Source organism: Trichogramma pretiosum, unplaced genomic scaffold, assembly GCF_000599845.2.
Source record: "Trichogramma pretiosum strain Unisexual culture from Peru unplaced genomic scaffold, Tpre_2.0 scaffold75, whole genome shotgun sequence".
NCBI lineage: Eukaryota > Metazoa > Arthropoda > Insecta > Hymenoptera > Trichogrammatidae > Trichogramma > Trichogramma pretiosum.
In genome coordinates this window covers 728879-753104 of record NW_019641613.1, presented here as the reverse complement: position 1 = coordinate 753104, position 24226 = coordinate 728879, and the positions used below count along the sequence as shown (strand labels likewise).

The following is a 24226-nucleotide window of genomic DNA, read 5'->3' as shown; positions in this document are numbered from 1 at the left end:
GTTTTCGAGGCTGTAGCCCTGCGCGGCCCAGCGCAGATACAGCTCGAAGAGCAGGTCGAAGTTGCGCCGGGCCTCGCGTCGGCGCGTGTCCAGGATCGCTATGGACTCGTTCTCGATGCGCTCGCCCGACTTGTACACCTCGCTGAGATCCGCCACGTAGTCGTGAAACGAGTAGAGCTGCTTCTCGGCCAGATGCAGCTGGAGCATGGCTTGATTGAGCCTCTTGAGGGCCAGCGCGGCCTTGGCCAAGACTTCCGGCTGATTTCCGAGGAGCATGGGGACGCCATCCATGATCAATTAATTACTCTGCGGCCTATCGTTGCCGATGGCGAGATCGACTGTGTGGCAGCTGCCGCGCGGCTGTTGTGTGCTCGACACGCGAGAATAATCGCTCGATGTAAATAAAATCGTTGAGAGCGTCGAATACAGGCGATAAACAAATACTTTCTTTGGGCGAATTATAAACCTGAATCGTATCGATCTTTTTTTTTAATTTTACATCGTCTCGGCACTATAGTTTCGCGACTAATATTTGATCTTCGGCGACTGATACTACTTTAGTTCGAAAAATTATTTCTCTATGGCGTGGAAAGAATACTTTATGGGACTCGTACATTCAAAATTGAGAGTTTCCACGATATGTTTATCAAAATGAAAACGCTCGTACGAAGCAATAAACGAAAAAAGTCGATTAATTCATAATCAACTTTCAGCTTTACATTATAATTTACGTTTGAATTTTGTTTTTCACGAAGAAATAGCGTCTGTCACTTGTGGAATTTTCGAATCATAAAAGACCGAGTTTGTTTGAATATCCTTTGTCCTATATATCGATGCCAAATTCAATATTAATTTTGATCTCCCAATTTTTCTTTTTCATCCTCCGATTTTTTAACACAAGTAAAGAAATTGTTCAATGTAGATTTTAAGCTGTGAAAAATTTTTGACATTTAGAAATATAGAGGGGGAGAAAAAATCCGAAATTGGAGAAGTCGTGTTCAATGAAAAAAGTTCTTGTGAACTTGTAGTAACGAAGTTTTACACGAGGTAAAATTTCAGGTTTTTTTAGATATAATCATTTCATTGCAAATGAGTCCGACGTATTTATATAATATAAATTTTCTAATTTAAAAAAAATTTAATAGTAAGAGATAGAAGGAAAGATAGACTTTGACGCACTTTTATAATGTACATCAGTCACTCATTGATAAAAGATTTAAATGCAAATTAAACGCGTGATTTGATAGTTTTTTTCGCAAATTTCGCAAAGTTTATTTTCGAGCGAGCGGCAAATGAGTAGAAAAACTCTAGAAAATTGTTTGACGCTACCAAAAGTTTTTGTGAAAAATCCAACAGTATGTATTATTATACATTTTACAATTATTTTAATGCAGAAAAATACGACTTTATCCCGAAAAACAACATAAAAAAATTGAAAAATAAAAAAATTTATTCGTTTCTTCAAGAAAATGTCTGAGTATTATTACTCATAAAAAAATTGATAACGTAATTTGTTTAATGTTGAAACTAATGTTGCTTCGTTTACTTTACTTTCAATTTCCACATCATAATAAGTAAATATTATTGAATTATTTTTGAGCTACTTCGACTCGTAACGTAAGTATTGACAGAGTAAGTCGCAAATGATATTTCCAGCAAGTAAGATGGAATCGAGAGATATCTTCAATCCTACCGTTAGGTAATTTTTATTTGAAAAGAATTAAACTATGGATATATTCAAACAAAATACTCAATCTTATCAAATCTATTTCAGAGTAAAAAAAGAGCCTCGTGAGGAGCCTCTCAATGATGATGATTATAAAATAATTGACACGACACCCATTACTCAAAATATTAAATACGAAAGGTTTTGGCTAGAAAATTCAGTGAGTGTTGATAATTATTGCATTCATCACAGTTTACTGAAACTTTCATCGTAATTTACATTTTTTCAGAACCGAATGCTTCAAGGATATGACGAAAATCATGCAAGTGAACTGGACGACCTAGAAATCGAAATGGAATGTACAGACATGAAGCCCAATTTATTGGCGAAAATTGAAGATTTCTCTCCAAATCACAGGCAGCATAGCGATGATTATAAAACTAGAAGCATCATTAAATTAGAAACTGTCGGGTCAGTGAAGAAAGAAATTTTTAGCGAAGAAGAAACTGATTTGAATTTCGGGCGTGAACTCAGCGAGATAAATGAAACAGGAAGTGTTTCAAAAGAGATTACTGGAAAAGAGATTAACAATAATCATAGGCTAAAAACTCACGTTGAATCAGCTCGAAATGGCAATATCACACCTGCATGTGGTACTTGCGGAAAAGTGTTCAAACGAAGAAGTGAACTCAATAGGCACATCGATTCGGTGCATCATAAAATAAGGCATGCATGTAATATATGCCAAAAGAAGTTCGCGGAGAAGAGTTATTTAAAAAAGCACATCGATTTGGTGCACAAGCGAGTGGGACATGCATGTGACATTTGTGGAAAGACATTCTCACAAAAAAGTCATCTCAAAATCCACACCGAATCGATGCATAATGGTGTTAGACATGCATGTAATATTTGTGGAAAGACATTCTCACAAAAGGTTTATCTCAAACCCCACGTCGAATCAATACATCATAAAATTACGCATCCTTGTAATAAATGCCAAAAGACATTCTCAGACAAGAGTAATCTTAAAAAACACATCGAATCAATACATAATGGTGTTTCACATGCTTGTGATGTTTGTGGGAAGACATTCACACTAAAAGGTAATCTCAAAACTCACATCGTTTCGGTGCATAATACTGTCAGACATGCATGTGATATTTGCGAAAAGACATTCGCAACAAAGTATTATCTCCAAAACCATATCGACACTGTACACAATGGAATCGGCTTTGCGTGTGATGTGTGCGAAAAGATTTTCACACTGAAAAGTCATCTCAAAATGCATATGAATGCGGAGCACAATGAAATCACCCATCCATGTGATTTCTATGAAAAAAAATATAAATATCAAGCTCTGCTCAGTAAGCATGTCAAATTGTCGCACAATGGTACCACTCATTTATGCGAGACATGCGGCAAGACATTCGGACAGAAAAGAAATCTGAGAGTCCACATCGATAAAGCGCATTGCTCGCTGAATATGACCTAATAAATGTTTATAATTTATGTTCAATCACAAATTCAAATGTAAGATCAAGTTGATCTCTTCAGACGACTAAATTAATCATTTTTATTAATTATACGATGAATTTCTCGGTGTTATGTTTTTTTCTGCCTCTATAATATGTCTATCAGGGTGGTTCGCTTTTGCAAAAATGTTGAAAATGGCGTTTACTTCATGGCGATTCTTAAAGTTCATGTTTTGAAACAACAAAAGCAGGGTTAAAAATCTTTGAAAAGTGTAGTGAACCAAATCGATCAACCATTCAATTTATTTAAAACTCTGTTCAGAGAGTAAAAATAATCTTAACAATATATATTTTAAGTGTTTTTGTCTGCAGAATCAAATGGCGTAGTCAGTTTTGACCCAGGAGTATTAAAGTGCATTCATTGAAAAAAGCACACTTTTTTGATATTTTTTTTCGCAAATTTCGCAAAGATTATTTTCGAGCGAGTGGCAAATGAGTAGAAAAAATCTAGAAAATTTTTTGACACTATCAAAATTTAGGATTTTTTATGAAAAGTCCAATAGTATATATTATTATACACTTTAAAATTATTTTAAGGCCTAAAAATGAGACTTTATCCCGAAAAGCGACATTAAAAAATTAAAAAATCGAAAAATATATTCGTTTCTTTAAGAAAATGGCTGAGTATAATTACTCACTAAAAAAATTGCATACGATTATCTGATAGGTTTTTTTCTCACGGCGTTTTCAGATTCAAAAAATACGCAAGTTTCGCTGAGATAAAAACCGCTGTACCTTATTTACATATCGTCAAAGTTAAGCAGAGAAAAAATTTTTTGTCTTCGCATCACGCGAAAACGATGAAGCTCGTCTCAAAAATTTGTAACAGAATCTTCTTTTACTCGAGTTTTCAAAAACTAAAAAAATAAGTAAAGGATTACACGCGATAATCGGCGCAAAATTCTTGTTAGCTATTTGTAAGAATGAATATTCTACCAGACAAAAGGCATTAAGATGAGAAAAGAAGCAAAAAAATATGCCCTCGCCAATACAAAGAGACACACAATGGCTCGGAACGAGCAGCAGCAGCAGCGGCAGTAATAAAAAGTCTATGTGAAATTTTCACCTAACTCTCATTATAGGTTGAACATCAATTTCATCAAACAATATTATTTCGATCGGAACCGTGCTTCAAGCATTAGGGCAAAAATTTTGATATGCTCATCACGATACGAACGATCGAGGAAAACATATGTAGTTAAGTGTTATTTATCAATCTTGTCTTTTTTTTGCTTCTACGTACAAATAAATTTTAATTTTGCAAAAAGAAAATAAGTTTTTGAGACTTCAATTTATAGCTAAGAATAACACGTTGAAAATCTGTAATTTTTTCATCGTATATTGACAAACAAATGTTAAATACATTGGAATATTATTTCCCCTACTCTTCTTTCATTTCATCAAATGAATCAATTACAACGACACAATGACGAGACAATCAGTGATTTTTTTTTTTAATTCAGAATGAATGATTTATTAGAACACGATTAAAAAACTTTTACAATCGAAGCGAATAATCTCAGTACACAATTAGTTCAGTTCACCGAATTCAGTAGTGACGAAGTTCCTCGCCGGCGGCCTGTGCTGCATGCCGTTCAGCTTGAGCTCGCGCTCCAACTGGGCCGCGGCCGTGAAGTAGTCGTTGCGCACCTCGCTGATGGACGTGCTCGCGGCGAAGGTCAGCTCGGTCAGCTGGAGGTTCAGGCCGAAGTACAGATTCCAGACGCCCTCGGCGTAGGTGCTCCACATCGACATCTCCTGGATCTGGTGGGCGGGCCTCTTGCGACGGCGACGATTCGTGCCAGCGCTGGAGGAGGACTTCGTCTCGTCGTCGCCGTCGCCGCCGCCGTCGCCGTCGCCGCCGCCGTCGCCGTTGTTGTCGAGCTGCAGGCCATCCACGTACTTGTTGAAGTCCTGCAGCTCGGTGCGGCAGAACGAGATGCGGGCCCGCAGGCTGTTGATCTCGCGCTCGTCGCTAGCCGCGGCCATTTCGGCGACCTTCTTCGGACTGGGACTGGAGCGGCGTCGCCGGTTCAGCAGCAACCTGGTGATTTCCATGATGACGATGTAGATGTGGTCGAGATTACAGAGTGTGTGTGCGTGTCTCGTGAGAGCGAGTCGAGAGTGAATTAACGACTGATGGGGGATATACACCGACGAAGTCAGCGATCGACGACTGTTTGCGCGAACGATACGTCGGTGTCGCTGGCGATCGGAGAGATGGCGTTGAGAATCGAGAAAATTTTAATTACGGACCGATTTGAATAAGACATTGAATGCTAAAACTTGAAGGAAAAACAGGCTCGAAGCGAGAAGATAAAAGAAAAGGAAGTGCACGCGACCAAGTTTACGGTTTTTTATCGCTGCTCGTTAAGTCAGGCAGCTTCTGCTCTTGAGTGATTTTATTCGGAGAAACTGGACTGTATACTCGCATTAACTTGTTAGGGTAATTTTTCTTCGAGCTTCTATACGTTCCGAGCTTCTATAGTTTTTGAGATATCTTGGAGCCCGTCTCGAAAAACATTCTCTAAACTCAATTGTTTTTAACAAAAAATTATATATTCTCACCCGTACACGATCTTGCGTGATCAGATGCATACAAATTTTACTTTATGACTGCGAAGTTGATTTGTCCCACAAATTTCTACATTTTTGTCATTTTAAACAACCATAACTTCTGAACGAAGCATTAAATCTTCAATTTGAGTCCGGATTCTAAGAAAGTATTCAATTTTACATAAAACAATGTCTGGTCAAAGTCTTTTTAAGGCCCAAAATGTGGAAAAAAATCGCACACGGAGAAAAAAATTTAACAAATATTATTAGAATTCACAGTAAAAATTACTATAATATCTAGTAAACAGGTGACATCGACACATTTTAGTAATTTTTACTATTTAATGTGGGAAAAATTTATTCTTTTGAATTCTATTAAAATTTCCTATTTATTACATTAATTTTTACATTATGAGTAACTATATTTCTTGTTTGAATAGTAACTTTTCTTATACAGATTTGTAATTATTGATATAAACTGTATCAAATTTTCCGTGGGTAAATGAAATTTTGAAGAAAAATTTTTTTCATTAATTGACTGATTTGATCTCATTGGTAGTTTGTAGGCGTATCTTTCGAATAACAATTTTGGAAATTTTATTCTTTTCGCGATTAGTCGTATCAACTCTAACCCCACGCTCGCTGTATCTTATTCCTACCTTATCACGCAGCAGATGGTCGCTCACCTAGATAGTAATACATTGATTTTGTGCTTGCACAGCAACATTTGCTAAGATTATATTATTTAGTATTATGTTTTTTAACATATAATACGTTACTCTAACATAAAATTTACGACGGTGAAATTTTTACCATACACTATTGCGTAACAGTTTATAGTAAAATATTTAATACCTTTAAGAATATTTGTTTTAATATTAGCAAAATTCCTGATAATATATAGATGACACACCGTTACTATTTAAAATAGTAATTGTTATTGTAATTCTAACAATATTTGTTACATTCTTTTCTCCGTGTGCATCGATCGCGATTAAAAAATTTCATCAATTTGGACGTTGATGAGTTTAAAAATAAGAATTATAATAACACTTTAAAAATTGAATTTTGTTTCTTTTTATTTAAAAATTTCTGACGTCTATTTACATGAAAAATACTTATCTGAGGAACAATGACACAAAACATGATTTCAATCATATTTGCTTATGTCCGAGATATACTAATATTGATTCTGTGAAATAATAAATACAAATTGCACAAATTAATTGAAACATTTTTTGCGATAATTAAATATTATTAAACACTACAGCTATTAAAAGAATGTAATAGTACACTTTTACATATGAGTACATTGTGTAGAAATTAAATAAAATTACATTAATTAAAATAAATCTTTGCTCAAACAGTCGTGTACTTCATTGGCAGGTGTCGTTTATTCTAGATCACTTTCTTTTGTCTGCTCACACAAGCGCCACAAATCTTCGTCGCTCATGTGTCCCGCGATTATTCGACAGGCAGTGTACGGCAGTTTCAGTTGACAATGATCCGCCATGAAGAGATCGGCGGCCAAAAGTTCAAATTGTGGCCTCAACAGAACGTTTGCTATGTGTTTTTTTACTATTTTTCGAGTGAAGTTTTTTAAACCATTTAATGCTGGTAAACGATAATCTTTTATTTTGCTCAAAATGGATGAAGCTTTCCGATAACTCATTTGACAAATTTCTAACAGCGAAACGTCTGTATTCACCATAATGCCTTTCATTTTTTCAACTTCGATTCGATTCGAAGGTGCACTGTAGATGAACATGCTTTCAGGAATATAATTGAGCATCGCCAACATAAGCGAAGGAATTGTTAATCTTGATTGTGCCCGTTTTTTACGTAAGTAATCGGCAGTTTCTTGATCCCAATAAAAACCAAAATCTTCATAAGGAGTCAGGCAAAGGTCAGTGCGTATTAAATCCACTTCACCGTTTTCGGTGTACCGAATCAAATCTTTTATATAAAAATCGCGATATTTCATAAAAAACTTCAAAATTTTCAGTCGAGTGTCAACTTTCCAGTAAAATCCATTCGACGACAACAACCGAATCATCTCAGCGATGTAAAAAGTAATGGGATAATCACGCAATTCGGATGATGTATGTTCTGTGCTAAACGTAATATTCTCGCTCAAATTGTCAAGACTCGCCCCTCGTTCCAAGAGTGACTTTGTCAGCTCATAGTCCAAAAGCGACACCGCCGATTCCAGAGGTGTGAAACCTCGAGCATTTCGTGCCTCGATATTCGCTCCTTTCGAGACGAGTAAGTCGACGATCTCCTCGACTGGTCTTCTCTTCTTCTCTTTCTTGTCGTCGTCTATATTGTCGGTACAGAACTCGGGACAGTCGCACACACGCAGTCGGGCCAACGCATGAAGCGGAGTCGACTCATCTTCTTTGTCCAGCTGATTTGGCTCCGCTCCGTTTTCCAACAGGACTTTCACGACATCCACTCGATGATACTTGCAGGCCATGTGCAGCGGCGAGCACGTGTAAGAGTCGACATTAACGTCCGCGCCTTGACTTACGAATCGTTTCACCGCCTCGACATCGCCACTGAAGCAAGCTCCATGTAAATAGGTGAATCCATGATCGTCGCAATGATTTTCCTCGGAATCTTTCAGAAAAAAATTAATAACGAACTTAGTTTCTGGTTTATCGTAAGCATGATATTTGTTCCATTTTATTTCGTCTTGCTCAACGTGAAGTGGTCCCCTGAAGTTTGGCAAGGAAGGCTTGTAGTTTTGTAAGTCCGTTTTGTTTTTATACAAATAATGAATAGCAGACTTTCCGTCAATGAATATTTTATCAATATTTAACTTCACGTGCTCTTTCATAAATATAAATACTTTTAAAAGCGCCTCGTCCAATGCCTTTTTGAATAATATAGATGGATTTTCACGTTCTATCATATTTGTCAATTCCTTTATTTGTTTAAAATCCATTTGAAAGGTATTACTTCGAAACATTTTCAATATATCTCTTATATTTTTCTCGTTGAAACAACTGTTTTTTAAATTATCTTCTGCCATGATAGATTTGTACTCTACTATACTGAACACTTAACATGTGGTCGAAACTAATGACTCAACTGCACTTGAGACAGATTAGTTAGAAGTTAAAATAAAGATATAAACAGCTTAACGCACTTATATAGACTGATGTAATCAAATGATTAAACACGTTTTTGAAAAATTAAATAAGATTTTTCAAACGAGTGAAATGTTAACACGTGGTCGAAACTGATGACGCAACTATACACTTGAGAAAGGTAGAAGATGAAGATGTGAATAGCTTCACGAACTTATACAGACTGATGCTTGTAATGCTCACTTCTAATGAATGAGCATTTATTTTAGAAAGTAGATTTAATTTTCCGAACGAGTCAGCCTCCAACACGTGCGTCGCGCATCGGCTCTTGGGCCTGTCCGTAGTACGAAATTCAAATTGAATTCCGAGTAAAACTTCAAACAGCTGTATCTCCAGTTCTAGAGGGCTTTGACTCTTTTTAAATATACCAAATAAAAGGTAATTTTGTATTCTTTAAAACCATATAACTATCATTGGGGTTCAAGTTTGTTTTAATCTAAAAACTGTCTTACCGACCGCAGGCTAGTGACACGAGTCGAGACTCGAGATACAAAAAATAATTAATAATCTTGTCAACCTTCCTATGACTATATCTTTGCTTCTAAGGCACCTAGAAGGCTAAAATTTTACAGAGAAACTCCTGTTGACATGTAGAACAAGCCCTGAAACTCTTAGCGCAATCGGTCAATCCGACGCCGAGAAATTTTGTTGTGATTTATTTCTGAAGCATAATGATATTGTTTTTAAGAAAATCAAACTTCGAGCTTCATGCGTTAACTGAAGATATCATTTGTATGCGCCTACCTCGCGGCTTTTCACTTTTTCAATGTGATACTTACGTTCTATTGCTATTACAAATCGATCGAAGAAAAATGTGGTTTTTCGATCCGCCCTACTGAACATTAATTTTTATCGATCTATTGGATTACGTATCTATTTTACACCTTATAAGAAGTGTTTCCGATTCGATTCGAATTCGATGTGTATTCCATACTTTCTCATGTTTTCTCATTTTTATAGCTTTGCTTTTCATTTTGTTCGATGTCGTTTGATCCCTACAGTCCGAGCCAGCGCATCCGCTCACAGAGTGAACTTTCCCGTTTGCTGTCATTTTAAAATACATGATTTTTTTTTATAATTATTTATAATAAGTTACACGGAAAAAAAAAGCTCCGTAAACGGTACGAAAACGCTAGTTGTGACAACAAAACTCATTTTTGTAGCCGCTACCAAAATATTTTAGTTGCGACAACTATTATCCTAGTTGCTGCAACAAAATGGATTTTTGTTGTCCTAACCAAGAAAATAGTTGCCGTAACAAATACATTTTAGTAGCGAGAACAAAAACAAATTTTGTTGTTGCAACTAATACAGCAGTGTACAGATGTCAATAGCAGACACCGTCGGCTCGCGGTAGCCGCAGCGGTATTCGACTGCATATCTTCGTGACAGTTGACCAATTTTTCGTTCGAACGTTCGAAGTTTTAAGCGGGAGAGGGCGCAATGGGCCAGTTAACGCATACATACGCATACATGTGATGTTTGAGCGAGCAACAGACACGAACACGGCAACGAGACGACGGCTGCGGCACGCGCCGCAGCGAGGCAAGAGCGAGCGTGAGAGAGATAGAGGTATCTGTCGCTGTACAGACAGTACAGAGCCGAGAAGTTTTCGTCCGTGCTACGCATCGTAGTAGAGGGGAGCGAACAAACTCTCGGTAGTTGGCAGCTGGCCCTTTTTTTGATATTAGTGAAGTGTGAGGTTATCAGTGTTTTTACTCGGTGTAAAATCAACATGCAGTGACCCTCGTATACTAAACTCGAAGACTCGCTGAAGATTAATCGGTTCCACTCATCACCAACGTCAAGTGTGCTAATCTGTTGGCCAAGGCGATGCTCATGAAGACCCACATGAACTGCGAGTGGTCGTGCCGTTTGGTTTTGGATGTGCAACGAACAAGGATGACTTTGCCTCGTGCCAAACTGCTGCCCTGGCCAACAGATTAGCACACTTGACGTTGGTGATGAGTGGAACCGATTAATCTTCAGCGAGTTGTTCGCTCCCCTCTACTACGATGCGTAGCACGGACGAAAACTTCTCGGCTCTGTACTGCCTGTACAGCGACAGATACCTCTATCTCTCTCACGCTCGCTCTTGCCTCGCTGCGGCGCGTGTCGCAGCCGTCGTCTCGTTGCCGTGTTCGTGTCTGTTGCTCGCTCAAACATCACATGTATGCGTATGTATGCGTTAACTGGCCCATTGCGCCCTCTCCCGCTTAAAACTTCGAACGTTCGAACGAAGAATTGGTCAACTGTCACGAAGATATGCAGTCGAATACCGCTGCGGCTACCGCGAGCCGACGGTGTCTGCTATTGACATCTGTACACTGCTGTATTAGTTGCAACAACAAAATTTGTTTTTGTTCTCGCTACTAAAATGTATTTGTTACGGCAACTATTTTCTTGGTTAGGACAACAAAAATCCATTTTGTTGCAGCAACTAGGATAATAGTTGTCGCAACTAAAATCTTTTGGTAGCGGCTACAAAAATGAGTTTTGTTGTCACAACTAGCGTTTTCGTACCGTTTACGGAGCTTTTTTTCCGTGTACGTATGACGAGACAGACTTTTTTCAATTTCCCAGAATCATATTGATAAATATTCAAAAAGTTTCAAAATAATCCTCGATTAATTCCGGGACTTTCTTTTCTATAAACTTTTTCTCGAAACTCAATTGTTTTTGACAAAATTTTATTCATTCTCACCCTTGCATGATCTTGCAAGATCAGATGCATAAAAATTTTACTTTATGAATGCGAAGTTGATTTTTCCCACAAATTTCTACATTTTTTCATTTCAAACAACCATAACTTCTTAACGAAGCATTACATCTTCGATTTGAGCCTGGATTCTAAGAAATTATTAAATTTTACATAAAACAATATCTGGACAAAGTCATCAATTTGGATAATGACGAGTTTCTAAATAAGAATTATTATAACATTTTAAAAATTGTATTTTTTTTCTCTTTATTTAAAAATTTCTTACGTCTATTTACATGAAAAATACTTATCTGAGGAACAATGACTCGAAACATGATTTCAATCATATTTGCTTATGTCAGAGATATACTAATATTGTTTCTGTGAAATAATAAATACAAATTGCACAAATTAATTGAAATATTTTTAGCGATAATTAAATATTATTAAACACTACAGCTATTAAAAGAATGTAATAGTACACTTTTACATATGAGTACATTGTGTAAAAATTAAATAAAATTACATTAATTAAAATAAATCTTTGCTCAAACAGTCGTGTACTTCATTGGCAGGTGTCGTTTATTCTAGATCACTTTCTTTTGTCTGCTCACACAAGCGCCACAAATCTTCGTCGCTCATGTGTCCCGCGATTATTCGACAGGCAGTGTACGGCAGTTTCAGTTGACAATGATCCGCCATGAAGAGATCGGCGGCCAAAAGTTCAAATTGTGGCCTCAACAGAACGTTTGCTATGTGTTTTTTTACTATTTTTCGAGTGAAGTTTTTTAAACCATTTAATGCTGGTAAACGATAATCTTTTATTTTGCTCAAAATGGATGAAGCTTTCCGATAACTCATTTGACAAATTTCTAACAGCGAAACGTCTGTATTCACCATAATGCCTTTCATTTTTTCAACTTCGATTCGATTCGAAGGTGCACTGTAGATGAACATGCTTTCAGGAATATAATTGAGCATCGCCAACATAAGCGAAGGAATTGTTAATCTTGATTGTGCCCGTTTTTTACGTAAGTAATCGGCAGTTTCTTGATCCCAATAAAAACCAAAATCTTCATAAGGAGTCAGGCAAAGGTCAGTGCGTATTAAATCCACTTCACCGTTTTCGGTGTACCGAATCAAATCTTTTATATAAAAATCGCGATATTTCATAAAAAACTTCAAAATTTTCAGTCGAGTGTCAACTTTCCAGTAAAATCCATTCGACGACAACAACCGAATCATCTCAGCGATGTAAAAAGTAATGGGATAATCACGCAATTCGGATGATGTATGTTCTGTGCTAAACGTAATATTCTCGCTCAAATTGTCAAGACTCGCCCCTCGTTCCAAGAGTGACTTTGTCAGCTCATAGTCCAAAAGCGACACCGCCGATTCCAGAGGTGTGAAACCTCGAGCATTTCGTGCCTCGATATTTGCTCCTTTCGAGACGAGTAAGTCGACGATCTCCTCGACTGGTCTTCTCTTCTTCTCTTTCTTGTCGTCGTCTATATTGTCGGTACAGAACTCGGGACAGTCGCACACACGCAGTCGGGCCAACGCATGAAGCGGAGTCGACTCATCTTCTTTGTCCAGATGATTTGGTTCCGCTCCGTTTTCCAACAGGACCTTCACGACATCCACTCGGTGGTACTTGCAGGCCATGTGCAGCGGCGAGCACGTGTAAGAGTCGACATTAACGTCCGCGCCTTGGCTTACGAATCGTTTCACCGCCTCGACATCGCCACTGAAGCAAGCTCCATGTAAATAGGTGAATCCATGATCGTCGCAATGATTTTCTTCGGAATCTTTCAGAAGAAAATTAATAACGAACTTAGTTTCTGGTTTATCGTATGCATGATATTTGCTCAATGCCCTTTCCGGTTGGAGATCATCTAAAGTACAATCGATGAGACGATTATCGCTTCGTAAGTCCGATTCGTATACGCAGTTGAGATAATGAATTGCAGACTTCCCATCAATAAATATTTCATGAATATTTAACACCACGTGTTCCTTCGTAGATGCAAATACTTCGAAAAGCTGCTGGTCTAATACGATTTTCAAAAGCGTAGATGGATCACGTATTACCGTATTTGTTAATTCCTGTATTTGTTTAAAATCAGTTTCAAAAGTATTTCCTCGAAACATTTTTAACATATCTCTTATATTTTCCTCGTTGAAAAAAATGGTTTCAACATTATTTTCTGCCATGATAGATTTGTACTCGGAACACTTAACGCACTTATATAGACTGATGTAATCAAATGATTAAACACGTTTTTGAAAAATTAAATAAGATTTTTAAAACAAGTGAAAACTTAACACGTGATCGAAAATAACACGCACCAAAACTTGAGAAAGGTAGAAGATGAAGATGTGAATAGCTTTACGAACTTATACAGACTGATGCTTGTAATGCACACTTCTAATGAATGAGCATTTATTTTAGAAAGTAAATTAGATTTTCCGAACGATTCAGCCTCCAACATGTGCGTTGCGTATTGCGCATACGATGTCGCGCATCGGCTCTTAAGCCCAGGCACACTACGAAATTCAAATGAATTTTCGAGTGCTAACAGTGGTTACATAGTTTTTTCATAGCTATAATTAAGTTTAAATGGGAATTGAAGTTGATATCGATTATTTCGTATATGATATAGAAAAATATAATATGCAATATGCATCTAAAAAATGTTCGATCCTTCATATAGCCTCGGTACGTTTACACATACGTATTACGTCGCGATCGAGTGTGAGCAATAATCAAATTGATATTAGTCAGGCGTGATAACTGATACAGTAGAGTTGTTGCATCAATAACTATTTAATTTGACAAGTAATTCAACATAAGTATTTTTCCCCTAAAATACGCAACTTTGCCGCTAGTTTTAAGAAAAAAAGTATCATCAATTAGCGCAGGTATGGTTTTTTAACAAATCTCAAAATCGATAAATATAGAAATATATATCTATACGGATTCTGAAGGCCATGTGCGATATCAGAGTCTAAAACTCAGTCTTTAGGACTATTTTTCCAGGTCTTATAACTTACCAGTATTTCAGGAAAATCTGTGGACCTCGTCAGCGCGTTTATTTAAAAAATCCCAAATTTGCCTCCTAAGTATTTGCTTGAATACAAGCTTAACATATTTAACAATTCATTAGTTTAAATAATACATTCTTAAAACAAAAAAAAAGTATTTTATATTCATATTTTTCACTGCTTATATTTTATTGTACTGGTAAGTTCAATTTTTATACTTAAAAAACATATTTTACAAACTCATAATAAGCATAATTTCCATCAAATTCTACAACTATGCTTTTCCCAACAATTTACATTTACCCCACTGAAATTGGATTTTCCTTCAACTTCGGATTCCAAAAATATTCAATAGATTTATAATAAATAAATAAAAAATATCAAACGTATAGACAAATGCTTATTTAGTACGTCTTGATACCTGATAGTGCGTGCGCAGAACGAAAGAGAACGAAAAAAAATCTTTGCCATGTTTTTTAAAAAATACCAGTTTTTCAATATGTATCTCGTCGTATTTGTCGATTAAAATGTTCAAAATGGAGAATCGAATGTTCCTGAGAACGTAAAAAATAAATTTTGATCGATTTTTTACAGCAAGCAAGCTTGCTGGGGTGGGGGTCGATTTCATCTTCGAGGCCAATCATAAGCAGCTTCAAAATGCATTATAACATGAGAAAACACGTGTAGGTATAGGTAGCAGTAGCGTTGTCGTCGCATTTCTGACAATACTGGTTATGAGGCAGATCCTGACATTTTATTGTTCCAACTTACTTTGATTTTTACTGTGCTTATAATTGTTATTAAAAAAATTTCAAAATGGCTGTTCCCAATAAAGCTTTGAAGAGGAGACAAAAAATAAAAGAGAAAAAAATGAAGTTGGTTGAAGAAAGTGAAAAAGCTAATGGTGCAAATATATTCTAAATATTTTTTCTTGGTTGGTTATAATATTGAAGTTAATCAAAAATTCATTGTTTTCTAGTTGTCAATCAGAAAAGTGAAGAAGTAAAAGTAGAAGAAAAAGATGAGCCAGTTGCAAGTAGGTTAACTAATTTCAGTGACATTACTGAATAATATTAAATTATAAACTGATATGATTTTTCTACACAGAGAAAAGCAAATTCACGCATGAAGTCAGCAAAGTTGAGTTGTCAAATGCAGGAAAAGAAAATGTATCCGGTGCAAAAAAGGAAACTAAGGGGAAAAAAAATTGCAATGTTCAGTCTACCTCAATAGTACTCAACTCATCTATTCATTCAGATGTTACGCAAGATAAATCTTTTTCTTCATTGAAAGATAAAGTTAGTAATAATACTTTGAAAGCAATCAAAGATATGGGTTTTACGCAGATGACTGAAATTCAAGCAAAATCAATACCTCCTTTACTAGAAGGACACGACATTGTTGGTGCGGCTAAAACAGGTTCAGGAAAAACTTTAGCTTTCCTCATTCCAGTTGTGGAATTGATTTATAAACATAAATTTGTACCATCCAAAGGTGAGACTATCTCAGAAGTTAAATCTACTGTTTTCAAAAATGTATATACATATAACCTCCTATTCTTTTTTTTTATCTTTTCCTTGGTTCATAGGAACTGGATGTATAATTATTTCTCCAACTCGTGAGCTATCGATACAAATATATGGCATTCTCAAGGACTTGATGAAATACCATAATCATACTCATTGTCTTATGATGGGTGGTACAAATACCAAAAAAGATCTCAAAAATTTGAAAATTGGTGTAAATATTATTGTAACCACACCGGGTCGTTTACTAGATCATTTACAAAATGCGACAAATTTCACATTTTCAAATCTTCAGTGCCTGGTTCTTGATGAAGCAGATAGAATGTTAGATATTGGATTTGAAAGAGATTTAAAACAGATTATTAAACTTCTTCCTAGTAAGTTCTATTTTTGCAATATTAATTAAATTATTTCTATGGTTTTAATTGAATGTTAACTTTTTATTTTAGAAGAAAGACAAACAATTCTCTTTAGTGCCACAAAAACTGAAAAAACCAAGGCATTGACAACTCTTGCATTAAAAAAAGAGTTAGTTTTTGTTGGTGTAAATGATGATGAAAATAAAGCTACAGTTGATGGATTGACGCAAGGATATATTACAGTAGATAGTGAAAAGAAATTTCTCATGTTGTATACCTTCTTAGCACAAAATCCTAAAAAGAAAATTATGGTATTTTTCATTTCTTGCAAGTCTGTAAAATTTCATAATGAAATTTTGAATTTGATTATGGATGAAACAGTACCAGTCATGTGTATTCACGTAAGTAATTCATTAAACTCTTGAACAAAAATTTACTTCTTTCTTTCAGCTATTTATGTATTACTTATGATATGCATTTTATAGGGAAATCAAAAACAAAATAAAAGAACACAAACATTTGATCAATTTTGTAAAGCATCGTCTGGAATCTTATTGTGTACAGATGTTGCAGCCCGAGGTTTAGATATTCCTAATGTTGATTATATTATTCAATATGATCCGCCAAATGATGCAAAAGTATGTATAAGAAAAAGTAATGATGAAAAATTATATTTTACTTTAAAATAATACTAAACTCTTATTTTCAAGGAATATATTCACAGAGTTGGTCGTACTGCTCGTGGAGAAGGTAATTGTGGAAATGCACTATTGGTTTTACGATCAGAAGAGCTAGGATTCTTAAAATATTTAGAAGAAGCCAAAGTTCCTATTCAAGAATTGGAGGTTGATCCGGAGGAATTTAAGAAAATTCAACTTCAGGTAGGCATTCAAATAGTTTTTTTTATTTCATTGTTTCAAGCATTAGATATTTTGAATTTTAATCTAAAATGAAATTTCAGCTAGAGAAGGAAATTTCCAACAACACTTTATTGAAGGAATTAGCGAAAAAAGCTTATATTTCTTATCTGCGAGCTTATAAATCCCATAGTCTAAAAAATGTATTTAATGTAAATACTTTGAATTTAGCCAAACTAGCTAAATCATTCGGACTCGAAGCACCACCACACGTCGGTGGCAACCTTTTCCAATCAAACAAGAATTCAAATGCAGCTCGCAGAAATAAGCGTACAAATGCGTTTCGAAACAACAAAAGCAACGGAGGCCAACAATTTAAACGTTAAAGCAGTACTTAAGTGCATTTAAAATGAATGTACCATTTGTATTTCAGAACTCACTAATCCAATCTTGGGAACTTATGAAGTGTCCAGTGACTGATCTATTTCTAGTCTATTTGAAATATCATTTAATGATATTTGTGAACTGTTAACATATTGTACAAATTTTATGTGTAAATAAATTTTTTTATGATAAATGCCCTAAACTAAAAGCTTTTTTCTTGCTTACAATAAAAATTTGTTCTTCGAAGCGTAAGCATTTATATGTTGATCAGTATTTTCATAAAAAATAATCAATTAATTAATGCACCCCAATGAAGTCCTGGGTATGTTACACGAGTAAAAAAACTTCATATCTCTCTTCAAGTCATGCGATACATGCTTATAAATTACTGCTTAGGCAGGCAACTTGATTAGCCAGGAGAACGTGCATGACGCGGAGTATACAGTGAGTAAGAGAAATCGACGCGTAGATCACGTATCGCTGCTGGCAACTTTTAATGCGCTGGGCTATCGTCGAATGACTAAAGAAAAGAGGATACGAATCGAATCAAAGTGAAGTTGACGATCACGAACATTTTTGCTAAGTTTAAAAAGCCTCGCTTATTTTCGTACTTTTGTTCACAATGTGCATTACACGAGAGGCTATGTGTCAGACTGATCACTGACGATAAGATATGAAAGAATTGCATTTGACGCACCTTTCCTTGAAGAGGTTGCGAGAATTTTTTTGACGCTGGGCGCTGGAATTTTCTTGACGTTAACGCGCCACCAGCTGCCGATTCTCTGCTTCGAAACAATCATCGATAATCTTTCGTACGAGGATTATTCAGGATATGACAATTGCAGTCGAGGTCGTTTCAATAGAGGAAAACCAAGTTCATGGTGCATGACAAAGATAAATCAATGTTTGCAAAGGTGAACTTCCCGATCTGCGTGCCAATTTAATTCAACGCTATAATAGATAATAATTGATTCAGCAGCTAAAAACGCGCACTAAGTGCCGTGCGTTCAGCATACAATGAATTCGGCACCGGCAGCAAAAGTAACAATCATCATCGGGCCATGCGTTCTTAAAAACATCGTGAGTCCTATATGATCTCGAACTTTGTGTTGTGCGATACATGTTTTATACGTTACTGCTTGCGGGCGCATGGCTCAATTCGTTTCTCAAGAATCTGTGTGAGCCGACGGCATACACATTGCGCTGTGCAGTCTGCCAATGGCGTAGCGATCGTTCAGTTCTGTTTAGACTTTGGCCTGTGCTACGACGCACCGTACGACGCCGCAGCGTACAACAAAGGAAGATCGTTTTTACGGTAACAAGTGATTCTCGACTTGGACTATTACACAATTTAAACGGTAACTCGTTCAAGTGTGCTATAGTGTAATTAAAGATGGCCCAAGACGACGATAGTAGTTTGAAAAAATTACAGACCATGCGGGAAAAGGTCGATTGGAGTAACGAAAAGGAGAGATATCCATTTTTTCACGATCTTCTATTCAATATGATTAAGACGTGGAAAGGACCGCTTCCGAATTTTCGAGACATGTTTCGAACCCGTGACATGGATTGGTTACTCACCGAGTCCTTGAATCACATGCATAACATCGACGATCTTTATTTGGGATGTCCGTTCGTCATTTTCGTGGCTAGCTGCGGCTACAGAGACAAGCCCGAAATGGATGAAAAGGGCAAGCCAATTTTGCGTCGCACCACACCGTTGCATCGGGCGGCCAAGCAGAAGAACTACGCCTGCGTGCGCGAACTTTTCAAGATTTACAACTGGTTCAATGCGAATTACATCGACGAGGATGGATTTACCCATTTTCACGCGGCCTGCTTGGCTGGCTGCGACGACGTGGTCGGGCAATTTCTCAAGCTCGGCCAGGATCCCGATTCTTCTTCTTCTTCTTCTTCTTCTTCTTCTGTGGCTCCGACAGTGAGCAAGCTCTGTGTCATACGGCCATTAACGGGCTAAGGATCCCGATTGTCTGGCTCAAAAATTCGCCTATCCGCCGTTGCACTTGGCCGTGGTACGCTGCTGGGAGAAGGTGACTCGATTGCTTCTGGATAGCGGCGCCGATCAAAATCGGGCGAATGTGGATGGATTCACTCCTCTGCACATGCTTAGCTTGAGTGAATTTCCTCTAACAGACAAAATATTCTTCAAGATCAATGATGAAAAAAATCTAACGGTGGAATTGGACGCCCGGGACAAGAAAGGCCGGACACCGCTTGAATGGGCTGTGGCGAATATTCGGCCGCTCGTGGTCGAAGCACTCTTGGATCGAGGTGCCGATCTGTCCAGCTTCGTTTTCCCAACCGAGGCTTACTTTGGCTCGAAATTTCGACGGGATTACAACATCTTAAGTTTCCGTGGATCGGCCAGACTTGCCACGGACGTCCTGCTCATCGTCGAGATCCTCAAGGAAAGAGGCTACGAGCTGAGTCGAAGTGACGCCTTAACTATCATGAAATTCTTCGCTCACATCGGAAAACCTCGTAAAATTGTGTACGAGGATGGATACAAAGAATACTGCGCGATGTGCGAGACTGACGACAAGGCGACAGCCGGACCTTTTTGTGGTGCACACCAATCCACGATATTGTCGAAGATGTTTTTCCAGCACTGGGCGAACGAGTTTTTGTCGACGCTGTCGTGCCATAGACTGCCAACTGTCTTTTGCGAAGTATTCCTTGATCAGCTGAAAAACGAGGATTTGTTGAGAATGTGCACCGCGGTCGAGATCGTTTTAAAAGAGCAGAGCCAAACTCAAGATGACCTTGAAAAAGGTATTTTCATATTTAAATTGTACCCTTCGTAATTATAATTTTTTTTGCTGCCGTTTTTAATAACTTGCCTTAATTTTTTGTTTTTCTAGTCGACAAGTTCGAAGAATTTCCAAAAATATTTCCACGAATAATGTAGGAATAATTTCATCAGCATTTTCCATTCCTATTATATAATCAATCAAGACTTTTTTATTTAAAAATACATAATGTAGTGTACCATTACTTTTGACAAAAATTCATGAAATAAAAATGTATCAAAATGAATAAAAAACGCTTAATTAGAAAAATTATTAAAAAAATATATATATCAACAGCAGTGAGGAGATCCAGATGATGAGTTAACTTTACTCATAAGAACATCAAATTATGAATATCTGGGCATCTGATCAATTTTACGGCTGTCTTGTGTAACATACGTCATTTCAAATATCATTTTGATATTTTCAGCAGATATCAAATGAAAGGCACTTTATTTTATTACTTGAATACAAGATTAAACAATTATACGGTTGATCAAACAACTAAATTGATGTACTTGCGTAGTTCTTAATATTGTTGATCAATGCGCCCACAAGAAATATCATGTAGCTTGCAATTTCTCAATTTTGACTGAAACATTTCCTTTAAATGATTTTACCCTTCAATCATAGCAGAGACAAAGAAGATATATAAATATCTATTTTCTTGGGTATAGATCTCATTTCTATCAAAGTAAGGCTAAACAGTTACCGTTTCTTTTAAAACATGAGTCGAATCCGGATTAACTTGTAAGTTCTGAAGGGAAAGGGCCCGAAACACCATTTTATTTTCATATCTTACAATTAATTACTAAACAACATCAATATGCTTATACTGTAATCAACTATGACAAATAATCTCCATAAAATAAGACTAAATAATCCAACATACTACAATATACATTGCATCTTTAAACTCATAAGCCTATTTTCAACTATTTACAATCTTGCTTTTACAGCAGGTTCAATTTTAGTGGAAGAATTTACTGATTTTAGAGAAGCCTTTCATCGTAAAATATTTTGTTTAATAATTTTTAATTTAAAATTGTACTGTATTTAATCATTTCCAAATGGATAATTATTTTGAGTTGAAGAAAAACAATAAAATTATAAAATGAAACATACAGCTTTCTAGTTACGCACTACTTTTAAAATTACATAATTTTAGAATTCAGAATAAGAAGAAATAAAACAATATGTTTTCGTTATTCTTCGTATATCATCGGTAACGACTCACATATCGCTTTGTATATGCGCAATCTTATAGAGTCTCAACTCGTCATTTCCAAGGTTACAAGTCGAGATTGTGACGGACGCTCAGTGTACGAGCATACAGCGAAGTACAGCGCCGCATTCCGCAAAGAGAGTGTTCCGGGATTTCCATTCGGAATGCACACACGTTATGACGCCGCACTTCAGTAATTCAGTTCACGTTACGACACAGCAGAGTCCTAAACAAAGAAAGATCGAATCGATAGCAGCGAAATTCTTTTCTTCCCTCTTTTTGGCTGTACAATTGCCCAAGATACCAATTAGTGATTGTCGTGAAAATTAACGAACATTCTAAATATACAAGCAATAGTGTGTTTGTGTGAATGTTTAAGAAGATGGCTGACGACAAGTGTTGTTTGGAAAAATTAAAAAGTATGCGAGAAAAGGTCAACTGGGAGTTCGAAGATGAGCGACGTGAATTCCTCCGTCAACTTTATCCCTTGATGGAAGATTGGAAGGGCCAGCTTCCAAACATTCGCGACTTTTTTGATAACGACGAGATGGATTGGCTACTCACGGAGTGTGTATCAACAATGGTGAACGCTATGTTAAAAAGTTATCGTTCGTCAAATTTGTGATCAGCGCCGGCTACAGAGACGAGCCCGAACTCGGTGAAGACGGCGAGCCATTGCTGCTTCGCCGTACAGCAGTGCATCGCGTTAATAAATTAGACGAGACTTACGTAATCCACAGGGAATCGATCACCCTTCTGTTCAAAATATACGCCAGGTGGGACGTGAACTACATTAACGAATACGGCGAGACGCATTTCTACGTAGCCTGCAAGTTTGCCTGTGACGAGGTCGTCGAGGCATTCCTGGAGCTCGGCCGGGTGGATCCCAATCTCATCGTGCCACAAACAGGTAATTCGCCGCTACTTGGCTGTGGAGGGTATGTTCCACGCATCGGTGATGATTGAACTGCTGAGAAATGGGGCCGATCCTAATTTGCCCAACAAAGCTGGAGAAACTCCTCTGCACATTATATGCAGTCACGACTATGATAAACTCAGTCATTCCTTGCGCCTTTTTCTCATTTTCAACGACAGTGCGAATCAAACCGTTCATATAGACGCAGTTAATATTAACGGCTGCACACCGCTGCACTATGCCCTGTGGCACAACAAAAATACAAATATAGTTGAATCGCTGCTGAGAAGAGGCGCCAACCCGAACTTGGCCTCCAGGGAGGGACTCACTGCTCTTCATTATGTCCATGATATTGAGAACGCGGAGATGTTGTTCCGCATCGCCTACGAACTTGATCAGCCGTTGCTAGTCAATGCCGGCGACAAGGATGGTTTTAGGCCACTACATCATGCTGTACTCATTCGCAACAAAGAGGTGGCCAAACTTCTGCTGCGAAAAGGCGCCAAACCTAATCTTGCTAACAAATACGGAGTGACACCTCTACACATGATTTGGGATGATAACTTTACGGAGACATTCCTCACGATCAATGAAGATCTCAATCTGCAGGTAGAGATCGATGCTCAAGACATTCATGGTTTCACACCATTGCATTATGCTCGGTACCATAAGCAACCAAGGGGTGTCAAATCGCTACTAAAAAGAGGCGCCGGTCAGAAGATGTGTTAAAGAGGGTAAAGATATTTCTACAAATTAACTAATATTCTTCAAGATCAAAAACGACAAGAATCAAATAGAACATTTAGCCTCGAACATGTTAGGCTGCACACTCTGCTGCTCAGACTCTGTTGTTTTCTTTATTAATGAGTGTTAAAATAAATGAATGCATTTGCCACTGTTGTTATTTTAAAATACCAAGTTATGTTTAGAAACGATTGAAAATCCATGGAAACCTGTATTATATCATGAGGCTTTATAGATCAGCCTTAACATATGTAATAATCATTAATTTACTATAATGAAAAAAAAATTCAATAAACCAATTGAGAACATTCATATAATGAACATATTTATTTTTTAATATAGCTACTACTGACATTAATTATAAAGAAAATTAGTAAAGTTTATTAAATTTTCATGTATTGACATGTATTGACATGTATTGACATAATTAAATTCAGGTAAATAACTGTTATTAAAAATTCTACCAGCCTGACACTTGCAAAAAGTTTACCAGCCACAGAAAATTCGCGAGCAACCAAACATACGACTTTACTCACATGCGCGTAAGAAGCGACTTCAATCATTTTCAATCCTTTCCTCTTTGCTGCTTTGAATATTACCAAGTTGTTCCTGATTACATTTATATTACTTATTTTCAACCTTTAAAATAATTTTTTAATTGCCGTGTCTATCTTAAAATTAACATTTTTGGTTTATGAAACTTTATGGACCCAAAATAAAGACCTGTAACTGGTAAATTGCATGCATACAAAA

The 24226-nt window shown here is 36.8% G+C and overlaps 4 protein-coding genes across 4 annotated transcripts; all 4 read left to right on the top strand.

The window, feature by feature from the left end:
- The first annotated feature begins 1613 nt into the window (after nt 1-1613).
- On the top strand, nt 1614-3236 carry LOC106653580 (zinc finger protein 658B-like). Its single transcript, XM_014373078.2, has 3 exons — nt 1614-1699; nt 1775-1886; nt 1956-3236. The coding sequence occupies exons 1-3, from the start codon at nt 1644-1646 to the stop codon at nt 3156-3158; spliced, it is 1371 nt and encodes a 456-aa protein (XP_014228564.1). The 5' UTR covers nt 1614-1643; the 3' UTR covers nt 3159-3236.
- A 12125-nt stretch (nt 3237-15361) lies between these two features.
- Nucleotides 15362-17991, top strand: LOC106653637 (ATP-dependent RNA helicase HAS1-like). Its single transcript, XM_014373155.2, has 8 exons — nt 15362-15556; nt 15632-15688; nt 15784-16146; nt 16241-16555; nt 16628-16938; nt 17023-17175; nt 17248-17418; nt 17499-17991. The coding sequence occupies exons 1-8, from the start codon at nt 15469-15471 to the stop codon at nt 17778-17780; spliced, it is 1740 nt and encodes a 579-aa protein (XP_014228641.1). The 5' UTR covers nt 15362-15468; the 3' UTR covers nt 17781-17991.
- A 931-nt stretch (nt 17992-18922) lies between these two features.
- LOC106653581 (ankyrin-1-like) lies at nt 18923-20748 on the top strand. Its single transcript, XM_023458704.1, has 3 exons — nt 18923-19666; nt 19758-20571; nt 20661-20748. The coding sequence occupies exons 1-3, from the start codon at nt 19172-19174 to the stop codon at nt 20705-20707; spliced, it is 1356 nt and encodes a 451-aa protein (XP_023314472.1). The 5' UTR covers nt 18923-19171; the 3' UTR covers nt 20708-20748.
- Nucleotides 20749-22064: 1316 nt separating this feature from the next.
- Nucleotides 22065-23785, top strand: LOC111693606 (ankyrin-1-like). Its single transcript, XM_023458705.1, has one exon. It carries the CDS (start codon nt 22754-22756, stop codon nt 23456-23458), a length of 705 nt encoding a protein of 234 aa, XP_023314473.1. The 5' UTR covers nt 22065-22753; the 3' UTR covers nt 23459-23785.
- Nucleotides 23786-24226: the final 441 nt, after the last annotated feature.

What these genes read in the sequence shown, in the direction of transcription:
- LOC106653580 (XM_014373078.2), top strand. Translation starts at nt 1,644, where the DNA reads ATGATATTTCCAGCAAGTAAGATGGAATCGAGAGATATCTTCAATCCT. An exon ending in ATCTTCAATCCTACCGTTAG is followed by an intron (nt 1,700 to 1,774) that starts GTAATTTTTATT and finishes AATCTATTTCAG; the next exon opens with AGTAAAAAAAGAGCCTCGTG. An exon ending in GGTTTTGGCTAGAAAATTCA is followed by an intron (nt 1,887 to 1,955) that starts GTGAGTGTTGAT and finishes ACATTTTTTCAG; the next exon opens with AACCGAATGCTTCAAGGATA.
- LOC106653637 (XM_014373155.2), top strand. Translation starts at nt 15,469, where the DNA reads ATGGCTGTTCCCAATAAAGCTTTGAAGAGGAGACAAAAAATAAAAGAG. An exon ending in AGAAAGTGAAAAAGCTAATG is followed by an intron (nt 15,557 to 15,631) that starts GTGCAAATATAT and finishes ATTGTTTTCTAG; the next exon opens with TTGTCAATCAGAAAAGTGAA. An exon ending in TTAAGAAAATTCAACTTCAG is followed by an intron (nt 17,419 to 17,498) that starts GTAGGCATTCAA and finishes ATGAAATTTCAG; the next exon opens with CTAGAGAAGGAAATTTCCAA.
- LOC106653581 (XM_023458704.1), top strand. Translation starts at nt 19,172, where the DNA reads ATGGCCCAAGACGACGATAGTAGTTTGAAAAAATTACAGACCATGCGG. An exon ending in AATTTCTCAAGCTCGGCCAG is followed by an intron (nt 19,667 to 19,757) that starts GATCCCGATTCT and finishes TAACGGGCTAAG; the next exon opens with GATCCCGATTGTCTGGCTCA. An exon ending in TCAAGATGACCTTGAAAAAG is followed by an intron (nt 20,572 to 20,660) that starts GTATTTTCATAT and finishes TTGTTTTTCTAG; the next exon opens with TCGACAAGTTCGAAGAATTT.
- LOC111693606 (XM_023458705.1), top strand. Translation starts at nt 22,754, where the DNA reads ATGTTCCACGCATCGGTGATGATTGAACTGCTGAGAAATGGGGCCGAT.